The following is a 15,068-nucleotide window of genomic DNA, read 5'->3' on the forward strand; positions in this document are numbered from 1 at the left end:
TTGTAAGAAGGGACCATTCCCTGGAGAAGGATGTCATGCTTGGTAGGGTGGAGGGTCGGCAAAAGGGGGGGAGGCCTTCAATGAGATGGATTGACATGGTGACTGCAATGATGGGCTCAAGTATAGCAGGGATTGTGGGGCTGGCGCGGGATCGGGCAGTGTTTCGTTCTGCTGTGCATGAGGTCGCTATGAGTTGGAAACGACTCGACGGCACTTAACAACAACAACAACATCAACATTATAACAACAGCAGGAGAATCTTTGAGGTGTAATTTAGTCAGAAGACTACTATGCTGTAAGTTTGTCATACTGTGTGGCTTCTGTATTGCAGTGGTGCTGGAAGCAATGCTAATGGTATTACAAATGCTAACAGAGTCACCCATAGTGAACAGGTTTCCACAGGGTTATAGACAAACACAGTCTAGGAAGAAGGGCCTGGTAATCTACTTACATAAAAACTAACCAGTAAAAAACTTTAGAATAGCAGTGGAACACTGTCTGATATAGTACTGAAAGGCACTCAAAATGTGACTGGGGAAGAGCTGTTTCCTCAAAGTAGAGTTGACTTTAATGATTTGGACAGAGTTAAGCTTTCAGGACCTTCATATGCAAATGTGGCATGATTCAAAATGAGAAAAAACAGCTGCAAATAATAAGCAGCATGTGGAATGCAAGAAGTATGAATCCAGGAAAACTGCATTTATCAAATATGAAATGGAACACTTAAACACAGATATCCTAAGCATTAGTGAGCTGAAATGGACTGGTATTCGCCATTCTGAATCAATCATATGGTCTACTATGCCAGGAATGACAAATTGAAGAGGAATGACATTACATTCATCTATAAGAACTTTTCAAGATCTACCTTGAGGCACAATGCTATCAGCAAAAGGGTAGTATTCATATGCCTACAAGGCAGACCAGTTAATTTGGTTATTCATATTTATTTACCAACCACTAATGTCAAAGATGAAGAAATAGAAGGTTTTTACCCACTTGTGTAGTATGAAATTGATCAAATGTGCAATTAAGATGCATTGATAATTACTGGTGATTGGAATAGAAAGTTGGAAACAAAGGAGAATCCAGTGGCTGGAAAATATGGCTTCAGTGACAGAAACAACCCGAGAGATCGTAACACAGAATTCTGAAAGATCAATGATGTATTCACTGGAAATACCTTTTCTCAAAACCATAAATGGCAACTATATATGTGGACATCTCCAGATATAATATACAGCAATTAAACCAAGTATAGCTGTGGAAAGACACAATGGAGAAGCTAAATCTCATCAGTCAGAACAAGGCCAGGGACCAGTTGTGGAACAGAACATCAACTGATCACATGTTAATTCAATTTACCAAAAAAAAAAAAAAAAAAAAAAACCATCGCTATGGAGTCGGATATGACTCATAGTGACCCCTCCTTGGGTTTCTGAGGCGGTATTCACTACAGAAGTAGATTGCTCAACCTTCCTTCCAAGGAGTAGCTTGGTGAGTTTAAACCGCCAGCCTTCAGGTTAACAGTAAAGGTATTTTTGTTCTGGACAAGTTAAGTCCACAACACTTAATTGCACTCATGCAGAATCTGTACATACCCCAACAGGCAGTTGTTCAAACAGAGTAAGGGGATATTACGTGGTTTAAAATCAGGAAATGTGTGCATCAGGGTTATATCCTTTTAACATATTTGTTCAATCTGTATGCTGAGAAAATAATCTGAGAAACTGATCAAAGAATCAGGACTGGAGGAAGACTCATTAACAACTTGTGATATGCAGATGACACAACCTTGCTTGATGAAAGTGACGACTTAAAGCACTAACTGATGAAGATCAAAGTCTACAGCCTTCAGTATGGATAACACCTTCACATAGAGAAAACAGAAATTCTCACAACTGGGCCAATATGCAACATCATGATCAACGGAGAAAATATTGAAGTTGTAAAGGATTTCATTTTATTTAGTTCCACAATCAAGCCACAATCAAGGCTGGAAGCAGCAGTCAAGAAATCAAATTTGCATTGGACAAATCTGCTGCAAAAGATCTCCTTAAAGTGTTAAAAAGATGTCACTTCAAAGACTAAGGTATGCTTGACCCAAGCCAGGGTATTTTCAATTGCCTCACATGCATGCAAAAGCTGGACAACAAATTAAGGAAGACCAATATTTTGTTGGTGAAGAATACAGAATATACCATGAACCGCTAGAAGAACAAATCTGTCTTGGAAGAAGACCAGCTGGAATGTTCCTTAGAAGCGAGAACAGTCAGATCACAAGGATTTCATTTTACTTAGATCCCAGGAAGCAACAGTCAAGATATCAAATGACATATTGCATCAGGCGAAGCTGTTGCAAAAGACCTCTTTAAAGTGTTAAAAAGCAAATATGTCATTTTGAGGACTAAGACACACCTGCTCCAACCTATGGTATTTTCAGTTGCCTCATATGCATGTGAAAACTGGACAACGATTAAGGAAGACAGAAAAAGAATTGATGCCCTTCAATTATGGGGTTGGCAAAGAATACTGTATATACTATGGATTGCCAGAAGAACAAACAAATCTGTCCTGCAAGAAATACATGCAGAATGCTACTTAAAAGTGAGGATGGTGAGACTTTGCTCTTCCACAATTGGACCTGCTATGAGGCACTAGTCCCTGGAGAAGGACATCATGCTTAGTAAAGGAGAGTGTCCCGTGAAAAAGAAGATCCTTGATGAGACAGACTGACACAGGAGCTGCAACAATGGGCTCAAACATAGCAGTGATTGTTAGGATGATGCAGGAACAGGCAGTGTTTCATTTTGTTGTACAAAAAGGGTCTCTGTGAGTAGGAACTGACTCGACAGCACCTGCCTTATTTATTTAGTGTTGATATAACAGAAATACCACAAGTGGATGGCTCCTGGCTCTTCTTTCTTGGTGATAGGTGTCTCCTTCATGTCTCTGTTCACTCCTCTCTCTCTATTTTTTTGATCTCTTGTAATATTAAAGGTGATGCAGGCCCCATTTCAGGGTAACCTTCCTTACATAGGATTAGGGCTGTGACCTGAGTAAGATTATTGCATCCCACCCTAATCCACTTAAAATGATTGGCTGGTCTCATCAGACCACATCTTAGGGGTAATTATATCATTAACAAACTCCCAAACCACTTAAAATCATGGCCCAACAAAGTTGACACATACTTTGGGGGAACACAATTCAATCCATATTTCATCCTTTGGTCCTCAAGAATTCATGTCCTTGCCACATGCAAAAACTTCACCCCATCATACAGTCCCTACAATCTTAAATCAACATCAAGTCTAAATTCCATCCTGGTGCAAAATTATTCTTCATCTATGCTTGAACAATTTCTCTTAGAAAGACCAGCACAAAGCTGGTCCCCATGAGGCAGGGGTTAAAGATGTCCCCAAAGTCCAAACTACTGTGCTACTCCATCATTTCAGACATTAACTCCTCCTCCTTCTGCCAGTAATCTCCCCCATCTTAGGGTTCTATATTTCACTATAACACCTCACAGAACTTCCAAACACCCAAGGGATCATCTCACATAGTAGTGGTGGAGGCTTGCAGGCTGGCAAGTCCCAGGTCTGTGAGTGGGTCTGGAGGATCCTCCCAATTCTTGGGATTTGATAAACTTCCATCAGCAGATCAGATGGTGGCTGCTATCCCAAATCCAGGGGTGAGATGAGGATGAGCCAAAACACAGAACTGGAGCAAAAGGAGGGCAAACCTTCCCAGGAGATTTGTAGGCATACCCTCAAGGAAGCTAAGGGTGGTGATTTGAGTTATACCCTCCAGCAAGGCAGGACTCAAGATACATCTCCCCTGTGTTGCTCCAACAGAAATAACCCAAGTGGATGGCTTTAACAATCAGCAGCTACTCAAGGTAGCTTGCTCAAGGTAAATCCCACCACAGAGCTGAGTGCCAGTCATTACAGGGAACGACCACTACCAGCTGCCCAGCCAAGTTGGCACCCAACCTTAACTACCACACCACCCCAAACAGGCATGGATAATAGGATTTACAATATATCACAGAATGGAGGACAATAGCTAGAAGGGCCACATCAAGCAAATCTAGAATACAAGTGACCTACTTCCAAAGTACAGTGGTAGAACAGGCACAAGGTAGACATTTCTATTACAAATGGGAGAAACTGGAGGGAAAGGAGGAATAACTGGCAATAACCAAGTCCAAAACCCAGCAAAACAATTTACATTAGCTCTCAAGGCTTAGAAATAATCTTCTCTTCTGTGAGAGCATCTCAGCAATGGCTCTGCCTTCTCCAGATTCTAGGTGTTGGCCATGTTCTCTGGATTCTGGGCAGAGGCCCCTTGGCTCCGGGCTTCAGCTCTATCTTCCAGGCCCTGAAATGGCAACTCTACTCTTTCAGCTTTGGGTAACCCAATTCTCCTAGTCCTTCTGAGTGGAGACTTCACCCTTTGGCCCTGGCAGGCCCCATTCTTTCTGCTCCTTCACCAGGGCAGCCACATCCTCCTAGCACATTTTTATCATCAGCCTCATACTCCAGAACTGAGTTGGCAAAGATCCAACTCTTTGAAACCTAGGTGGCTGTGGCCCCACTATTCATGATCCAGGAGATTGTGACCCTGCCCTTTGCAACCAAGAAGGCCCTGCTTCCCCTGCTCCTCACAACAGTTCTGCCGATCTCCGAGCTGCTCCAGGGATGGTCCTTTTCTTTTCTTAGAGGGCAATACACGTAGCTCCTTTGGCCTGTTTCCTGCCTATAGAATTCCAAAATGCAGAAAGCATTCTCTCCTTTCATTCCTTTTCTGTCCCCTTCAGTCCAATCTGATAATTTTTCTTCCGTGGTAGTTGTTTAGATCCATCACAGGCTTGATTTCTTTAACAAAAGATTGTGTAGTCATGTCCTTGGTGAAAATTCTAGGACACGTGTCCTTAGTTTGTACAGGAGACTTTTCTAAATCTTTAAGCTTTTTTTTTCCCCACTTTCCACAGTTCATTTTTAAGTCTATCTCTTTCTTCTTACATTTTACTATAAGCAGCAAGGAGGAACTATGTGGCCCCTTTAAGATCTTGCTGAGAGATCTCATCAGCCAAATATCCAAGTTCATCACTTACAAGTTCTACCTTCCACAAAACATAGGAACACACTTCAGACAAGTTCTTTGCCACTGCATAAAAAAGATTGCCCTTCTTCTACTGTTCAATCACATGGTCATTATTTTCTTTTAAAGCCTCACCAGACAGACATTTAATGTTTAATTTCAAGCAACATTCTGTTAATGGTGTCATATATATTCTCTAAGATGGTAAGAAACTTTCTCTACAACCCTCCTCACTTTCTTCAGAGCCCTCACCAGAATTGCCTTTGGCATGCATAATTCTACTAACAGCCTCTTCAAGGCAAGCTAGGCTTTTACTACTAAACTAAAAACTCACTGCCACGAGCTGATCCCCAATCCTCTTACAAATGATTGGCTGATCACATCATAGGGGATTATCATATAAATGCCACATTACATCATTACATAACTGCCAAGCCACGGAGAATCATGGCCCAATCAAGTTGACATATATTTTGGGGGAGAGAATTCAATCAATGACAGCACCTAACAACAATAACAACATAACCAAAAGAACAAAACAAACCAAAAAAAAAACTGGCTACTTTCACCATTATAAATTCAAGTTATGAAAACAACATAATCTTACAAAAATTTAAATTTAATGAATATCTAGTTATTTTCTATGGATTGGGCACAATTCTGGAAAGTGTAAAGGATCTCAAAAGGAGTAAAACATATTCTTAACCCTCAAGACTCTTATATTCTAGTAGAGAAAACGAATCTGCAAATAACTAAAACAAAGTACAGTAAGTGCTATAAGCAAGATATGATTAAAGACAGAGAAGTAACAAAAAGCAGCAACACTTAAATTTATACAGTGTGCTTGTCACTATTTTACTATTCTAACAGAATCTTGCAAGATCTCAATTTATAGTATTGCAAACTTATTTTTATACTTCAAAAAGATATTCAGAGCTGAAGTAGGGCAATGTAAAATGAAATCACAACACAAAATGCTTTCATCAACTAATCACTATTCATATTATATGACTTAAACTCTTAAGTCACGCTCAATTTTTCTGTGTTCTTTTAAAGTCTAACCTGTGACCATGACAGTGCGAATGTTGGCTTTATGCAAATCTTCAAGTACTGCAGGGGTTTCTTGCTTTAATTTGTTTTGCATTATAATTAATCCCATAAAATCCATGTTGTTTTCAATGGTATCTCTGCAGAAAAAGTTTTAACACATGAATAGTTTAGTCAACAGAACTAGTTACATTAATAATTTTTAAATATCTACAAATTATAAATTAAAACATTTAATATGCTGAATAAACAATTATGTACATCTATGAGTTCAGTATCTCCAAACTTTTAAATCTAAAAAAAAAATTCCCAGGAAATACAGTTTTGAATTTAAATGTTGCCCTTTCAAAGAGAAATATATAAAGATCATCTAGAAATGTATCCATTTGTAAGATATGCCTAATTCTAAGGCACAGTCATCTTGTAGCATATTTAAAATGTGAATAAATATAAATAAAACCATGTGTCACAAGCATATTCATTAGAGTATCAGTGGGTTCATTACCATGTCTTGACCAATGCTATAAAACTGTGATTCTGGAAATGGGATATAAGAAGCAACAGCAGTCCAAAACTGGTTATCTACTCAAGACCTAGAAATGGGTCTTTTAGAATATTTATTAATATTCAGCACCATAATAAAGATGCTATGCCTTCAAATAGCTGAGTATCTACTATGCACCAAGTATTATGCTAGTCATTGTAAGGTCAAAGACGAGAAGGCAGGATCTCTACTTTGAAGACACTTTCATGTGGAAAATAGACATGCAAATAAAGATAGTTATAAAAATAATTATGTACTTTCACACTATAATAGAGACAAAAGTCTGTTCTGTGGTAGTTGTATTACTAGGAAGTTGCAAGCTAGCAAAATTATACCATAAAAACATTATTTTCAAAGAGGGAAAGGAGGCTTGAGGTTAAGGACTAGAATTTCAAACATACAATAACCAAGTGATTTTTCTACAAAAAAATTCATAATAAAGATGCTTCAAGTATATAGCTATGAAACCTAATCATCTTTGAAATATAAAATTTACAATAGGTTGTAAAGATATTAAAGAATGGTTAGGAAACTTGATGAGAATGATACTGCTGGTAGTAAGAGAAGAAAAAAAAAATGCCTTGTAACTTGAACATATGTTTCAAGGCACAAAGCTTTGAAAATGCTGGGTCAAAGTACGGTGGCCATTTTCCTATGAGGCACTAGTTTCTGGCTGCAGCTGATTTTCTAAGGCTCCTGTGAATGATGCAGGTCATGGAAATCTTGTCTTCTAATTATAATGAATATTACAATATTCAATTCAAGCAATAAAGGTTCAGGCTATAACAGAATGGCCAGCCTTTGTTTCTACAAGGCAGAATGACAACAGAAAAAGTCTTAGGGGAAGGATGAATGAATGAAGAAGAAGAGGAGTCAAGAAGACAGAGAGTAAAGTAAAGTTGTTGGGGATGGGTAGGGTAACCAGGGCAGAAACAACAGCTATAGCAAGGACATGGGAGGACGTCTGAATATGACAGGCTCAAGACTATAGGGAATTCAAGATCATTAGAATTTTTGGGGGGAAACAGAATAAGGCTAAGCTGTAAAGAAAGAACAGCCAAATATGCCCTTCTTAAGAATTAAGCTTTAATATAATAGATGAATGGTGGTTCTCAACCATTCATATGTATCAGAATCACTTAGGTAATACTTCCCCTTCTGCCTCAAAATATAGTCAATTCTTGTTATTCACAGCAGTTATGTTCTATAAATTAGCCATGAACAATGAATTGGAAAACACTGAACCACTGTTCCTAAGGCAAACATAGGCCCTGATAAATTTGATTTTTGTGTTTCTGTTTAAAGATACATTTAATATAAATTATTGCTTCATTAACAATAAACTGAAGGTCAACAGCATAATAACCCATGCCTGAAGAGAGCTTATCTACCAAATGTTTTCTCTATAAGGTTCATCACAGACTTCCTGCACTTAGGAACATTAGGCAGTATTTCAGCACTATGCTTGGAGGCCATTTTAAACCATAAAATCACAAAAATGTAAAAATAGACCACAAAAAGGACAGCTGTTTTCCTACTATTGGTACAACAGACACATAGAACAATGGAACAGAATTAAGAACTCAAAAACAAATCCATATCATACCCAAAAACAGCATCTCTTTGACACACAGCTGAAATCCATTAAAACCAAACCAACCACACACTGCTGTCAAGTCAGATCTGACTCACAGCAACCCCTCCTTGGGTTTCCAAGGCAATATCACTACAGAAGTAGATTGCCCAACCTTCTTCTGAGGAGTGGCTGGTAGGTTTGAACTGCTATCCTTCTGGTTAGCAGTCATATGCCTTAGGCACTATGCCACCAGTTGTTGTTGTTATTTGCCGTCGAGTTGGATCCAATTCATAACGACCCCTCCTTTGGGTTTCTGAGGCAGTATCACTACGGAAGTAGATTGCCAACCTTCCTTCGGAGGAGTGGTTGGTAGGTTTGAACCGCCAGCCTTCTGGTTAGCAGTGAAGTGCCTTAGGCACTACACCATCAGAGCTCCGGAAATCCATTAAATGGGGGAGAAACAGTCTTTTTAACAAATAGGTACTAGTAATACTGAATATCCATTTGCAGACAAATGAAAACAAAATCCATACCATACACAAAAACTAACTCAAGATGGATCAAAGGCTTAAATGCATAATGTAGAACTATAAAGTTCATCAAAGGAAAAATAAGGGCAAACTTCAGGGCCCTAAACTTATGGCATAAACAGACTATGAGGCATAACCCAAAATGCACAAACAGCAGAAGATAAACTAGATGACTGGGACTTTCTAAATGTTAAATTCTTAGGTGCATTAAAAGACTTCTCCAAAAGAGTAAAAAGAGACCCTAGAGATACTCACAATATCATATTCAGCAAGGGACTTCTCTAAAATTTATCGAAAACCAACATCTCAACATCAAAAAGACAAACGATCCAATTTAAAAATTAGCAGAAGACATCAATAGATACTTCACCAAAGAGATATCCAGCCAACCAACAAACAGATGAAGAAATGCTTGCAATCATTAGCCATTCGAGAGATGAAAATCAAAACAACAATGAGGTATTATCTCACTCCAGCAATAATAGCTAAGTTCAACAAGACAGAAAATAACAAATGCAGGTGAGGGTATAGAGAGACTGGAACTCTCATACACTGCTAGTGAGACTGTAAAATGATACAACCACTGTGGAAAACATTATAGTTCTTCCTGAAAAAGTTGGGAATAGAAATACCCTCTGTTCTAGCAATTTTACTACTTAGTATATAGACTAAAGAAGTGAGAGCTGGGGCACAAATAGATACATGCACACTCATATTCATTCCAACACTCTTCACAACAGCAAAAAGATGGGAACAACCCATTGACAAATGAATGGATAACCAAACTATGATATTCACACACAATGGAATACAATGTAACACTAAAGAATTATGAAGAATCTGCAAAGCACCTCATAACATGAATGAGCTTGGAGGACATTATGATGAGTGAAATAAGTTGATCACAGAAGGATAAATATTCTCTGAGTCCACTATTGTAAAAACTCAAGGAAAGGTTTATACAAAGAAGGAAACTTTCTTTGCTGGTTACCATGGATGGGAGAGAAGAGGCTGAAAAATTGCTAGATTGGTAAAGAGACACATACTGATCTGGGTGAAGGGAAAGGTGATATACCAAAAGCCAGCAACCAGCACAATACTAAAGAAAAGAAAGACGCAGTGAGGTATACAAGGTATACAGACTACAAAAGTAGACATTTTATGTATACAATACTACATTATCAGTAATAATAAGCATTAATCTATGGCTAGACACATAGGATGACAGGCAAAATGATTAGGCATGGGTAGGCAAAAAAGGACTAGACCATATCTAAGTTTGGCACACAATATGTCTCCATATGCATTTGTATGTGCTATAAGAATGTCTACATATATAATAGAGCTAACAAGGGACAAAGTTAGGATAACAACTTAACCACAGCCAAACAGCTTGAGGGAGTATGTCATTGGGCTCTCGGGCTCAGAACCATGGTCACAGGAGACATCGAGCTCAAGTGGCATAATACAGTATATAAAAACATTTGTCAAAGAAGGTGAGGACTAGGTTTGCTGGTCCAATAGAGCCTGATGTAACCACTGAGACTATGGCCCCTAGCTGCCCTTCAGGTCTGGAATTGAACCCACAACTGTGGTTTCCAGCCAAACAAAGTACAGGCATGTGAGTTAAACATTTACCTCAAGTAGACACAAACCCTGGAGAGAACAATCATGGGAGAAGGAAGGGCTGCTTATGCACAGGGAGATAGCTCAGGGTGCAGAAGAGTATGAAGGGATGGACACTGGGAGGAGGTAATTATGGGGAGGAAGTGGGAGGGGAGCTGCTGCATTGTAAATTTTGGTCAATGACATGAGACAAAGTATATGTGAACTGCTGTATGAAAAGTGAATTTACTCTGTAAATCTTCACCCAAATCCTAATTAAAAAAAAAAAAAAAATTTGTCCACATCCCACTTTAGCGACTGGGGTCTTAAAAGCTTGCAAGTGGCCATCTAAGATGCAACTACTGGTCTCTCCTTACTCAGAGCAAAGAAAAGTAAAGAAAATTAAAGATACATGGAAACAATTAGTCCAAGGGACTAGTGGACCATAGGAACCTCACTCAGCCTACATGGCCCTGAAACCATGAGAACTAGATGGTGCCCAGCTACCACTGTCAACTACTCGTAAAGGGATCAAAATAGGAGATCCTGGATAGAGTAGGAAAAAAACGTGGAACAAAATTCAGAATCATAAAAGAAAAAACAGGCTTATTGGTGTGATAGAGACTGGTGAAACCTCTGAAGAGTTTAGTTTGGCCCCTAGTCACCTCTCCATCTGGAACTGAACTCACTAACATGGCTTCGAGCCAAACAAAAGACAGGCGTATAAGGTGAACATTTACACCAGGTAGGTAACTCCTTAGAACAATCAACCGTGGGAGATCGGAAGGGCAGTATCTGCCTACATAAGGGGACGGCTCAGAGCGCAAGAATGTATAGGAAAGACACAAGGAAAAGGTAACCACAGGGAGGAAGTGGGAAGAGAGCTGTTACATTATAGGGATTGCAATCAATATCGTGAAACAAAATGTACATGAATTTTTGTATGAAAAATGAATTTGCTCCGTAAACTTTCACCCAAATCACAAAGGGGAAAAAAAGGCAGCCATTAATAGTATGAGATCTGGAACAAGAGCACCACTTTGTTTGATCTCTGCTGGTTATGTTCAACCTTGACAGGTGACTCAAATTTATTCACCACTCTGTGCAAGTCTAGAAATGATCATGAAAGTACACTCAGGTTGTTTGTATCTCTTTGCTATTACGAGTAGTGTTGGAATGAACATGAGTGTGAATATATCTATTCATGCCCAAGCTCTCACTACTTTAGTATGTATACCAAGTAGTAGGATTGCTGGAACAGATGGTATTTCTATTTCCAACTTTTTAAGGAAGAACTATAATGTTTTACACAGTGGTTGTATCATTTTATAGAGTATCATTTTACAGTTGTATCATTTTACAAAGTATCAACTTTGGGGTTGGAAATAAATTTTAGTGAGTAGGCAAATTCACAAATAGCAATCTGTGAATGATGAGGATAAATTGTTTCATGCTTAGACCACATCCCCCAAATATTCTATTTTAACAGGTCTGAGATAGAAGCCCTAATGCAGTTTCTTCCTTTAGTTATTTTCTTATCCATCTTACTCCTTTAGTCCCCATTCAGAAAAACAGAGAAGTACCATAAACACTGGTCTACCTTTTTCACTTAATGTGCTTGGAGTATTTAACAGATGCATAATAGTTTATAATTTTACCACTGCCCCCCCGGTAATATGCTATTTACACTGTTTAAACATGAACCTCAAGTAACTGTAGAATATTTCTTTAGGCTGAATTCCTAGGGCTGCACTCATGGGGTTGATGTGCCTGAGCAACTTTAAATTTTCGTTAAGTACTACCCATCTGTTTTTCATAAAGCAAAGCTTTATGAATTTATAATAGGGTAAATTAGCAGTATGTTGTCCTTTCCCAAACATTGCTTGCTGTTTTGTTGTTGTTGTTAGGTGCCATCAAGTCATCTCCAACTCATAGCGACCCCATGTGCAACAAAACGAAACACTGCCTGATCTTGTGCCAGCCCCACAATCCTTGCTATACCTGAGCCTAATGTTGCAGCCACTGTGTCAATCTATCTTGTTGAGGGCCTTCCCCTTTTTTGTTGACCCCCACTTTACCAAGCATGATATCCTTCTCCAGGGAATGTTCCCTTCTTAAAACATGCAAAGCACATGAGACAAAGTTTGGCTATTCTCGCTTCCAAGGAGCATTCCAGGTACACTTCTTCTAAGACCAATTTGTTAGTTCTTTTAGCAGCTCATGGTACTTTCAGTATTTTTCGCCAACACCACAATTCAAAAGACCTTACTCATTGTCCAGCTCTCACATGCATATGAGGTGACTGAAAATATTAGGTCGGGCGCACCTTCAAGGAGTTATCTTTGCTCTTCAGCACCTGAAAGAGGTCTTGTGCAGCAAATATGCCCAATGCAATACGTCATCTGATATCCTGACTGCTGCTTTCACTGGCATTGATTACAAAACCAAGTAATATGAAGTCTTTGACAATGACAATCTTTTCTCCATTTACGATGATGCTGCTTATTGGTCCAGTTGTGAGGCTTTTTTGTTTTCTTTATATTGAGATGCAATCCATGCTGCAGACTGTAGTCTTCAATCTTCACCAGGAAGTGCTTCGAGTCATCCCCACTCTCAGCAAGCAGCAAAGTTGTGTCATCAGTGTACCGCAGGCTGTTAACGAGTCTTCCTCCAATCCTGATGCCACATTCTTCTTCACACAGACTAGGTTCTCGGATTATTTGCTTAGCATACAGATTGAATAATTATGGTGAAAGGATACAACTCTGATGCACTCCCTTTCTGATTTTAAACCATGCAGTGTTCCCTTGTTCTGTTTGAATAACAGCCTCCTGGTCTATGTATAGGGTCCTCATGAATAAAATTAAATGTTCTAGAATTCCCATTCTTCTCAATGTTATCCATAATCTGTTATGATCCACACAATTGAATGCTTTTGCATAGTCAGTAAGACATGTAAACATCTTTCTGGTATTCTTTGCTTGTAGCCAACATCCATCTGACATCAGCAATGATGTCCCTCATTCCACATACTCTTCTGAATCCAGCTTGCATTTCTGGAAGTTCTCTGTCAATATACTGCTGCAACCATTTTTTAATTACTTTCAGTAAGATTTTACTTGTGTGCGAGATTAATGATATTGGTCATCCTAGGTATTATCAATATTTTCAATGCTGCCAACCTTCCAGATGGAAATGATATGTCATTGTGGTTTGATTTCGTAGTTTCTGATAAATGATGTGTCACATCATTTTCATGTGTTTATTGGTCATTTATATGTCTCCTCCTGGTACTTATCTGTTTGTATCATTTGTCCTTTTTGTTTTAATTAGGTATATCTATTGTTGTTGCTCTGTTCCCCCATCACTTGAGGTATATGCCTTCTTGAGAACTTCTCCAACGGGTGATGGGGAGTCATTTTTAAGAATTCCAAGTAGGACTCTGATATCAGATATCAATGTTAAAATACTCTCTCTAGAGGCTTTGTGGAGTAGAGATTAAAAAGGGGCAAGATGGAGAATAGAGCTGAATTAGAGACAAGGGCAGTGGGAATGGAATGGAAGAGAATTCTCAGCTATTTAATAGGCATAATTAGCAGAACAGCAATAAACATTTCTGATTGCTTACAAAATGCATGGTACACCATGAAATACTTCTAACCAAAAATGCTATCCTCAAAGGTCTATCAGTCACAGTAAAAGTGACAATCTTTGAATTTAAATCCGTACTTATATATGGAAGGAAATGTAATAGGTAATGCCATTTGACTTGAGAGGCATAAAAAAGAGCAGGATTGGAGATAGAATAGTGTTTAATGTAACTCATAATATTCTGACCAAATCAGTACTTAGTTCCAAACACTTGGCAAAATGCAAGCAGTTAGTCTGGGAAAAATAAAATAAACTTCTGTAGATTACGTTTATTGTTCCTAGAACATGTCTGGTATATAGTAAACACCTGGTAAATATTTAACGAATGAATTAAAACTAGTTCCAAAGAGTTACTGGAAAAACATAATGTTATAACATAAGCAAACATACGCAAACAGTCAATATAGAATGAAAGGAAATTAAATGATGGAGAAATGTGCTTTTATCTTAATCACACAGAATGCATTATGTATACTTTCAAACATTCAATAAATACCTACTAAATGCCCAACCATGTTCAAAGCATTGTGTATGACTTAATGCACACAAGCATATATGATACACTATTAGAAAAATCACTGTTCATCAACTTTACCTATTAATATGCTGTACTTTATGCCATGTCAGTTTTGACTCCAATTTTCTGTGTGCAAGAGCAATCACACGGAAGCCCTGTTTTGTATAATCTTCTAGAACTTTTTCAAATTCAACAGGAACTTTTTAAAAGAAAAAGTAAATTTCATTGTTAGAATTGCTAATAAAATTTTATACAAAAATTTCATTCAAGTCTAGTTATTTCCTTACCTGTTTCAGGTTTACAAAGACTAGCAATGACCTCAGGTGCTCCTTTCATGTAGGCATCCATCTTCTTATCCCCTAGTACTCTTGCAACTACACTCATACGTTGCAAAGCAGAAGAAAACGGGAACTGGCGAACAATTCCTATCTCATAAATAGCCTAAGTAATTTCAAAAGATGCACAAAGTATTTATTATTCCTTAAGAATAAG

At 38.3% G+C, this 15,068-nt stretch overlaps 1 protein-coding gene across 1 annotated transcript in view; it reads right to left on the reverse strand.

Moving 5' to 3' along the window:
- The window catches only part of ATP13A3 (ATPase 13A3), an 82,836-nt gene that overhangs the window by 35,217 nt on the left and 32,551 nt on the right, over positions 1 to 15,068 (reverse strand). Inside the window, exons 17-19 of the mRNA XM_042781944.1 lie at positions 14,864 to 15,017; positions 14,655 to 14,775; positions 6,169 to 6,293 (exon numbers count right to left, since the gene is read on the reverse strand). Coding sequence (XP_042637878.1) covers positions 6,169 to 6,293; positions 14,655 to 14,775; positions 14,864 to 15,017 — 400 coding nt within the window. The remainder of the gene's footprint in view (positions 1 to 6,168; positions 6,294 to 14,654; positions 14,776 to 14,863; positions 15,018 to 15,068) is intronic.

The sequence above is a fragment of the Orycteropus afer genome, unplaced genomic scaffold (assembly GCF_000298275.1).
Source record: "Orycteropus afer afer isolate SDZICR_OR568_19922 unplaced genomic scaffold, OryAfe1.0 scaffold00198, whole genome shotgun sequence".
NCBI lineage: Eukaryota > Metazoa > Chordata > Mammalia > Tubulidentata > Orycteropodidae > Orycteropus > Orycteropus afer.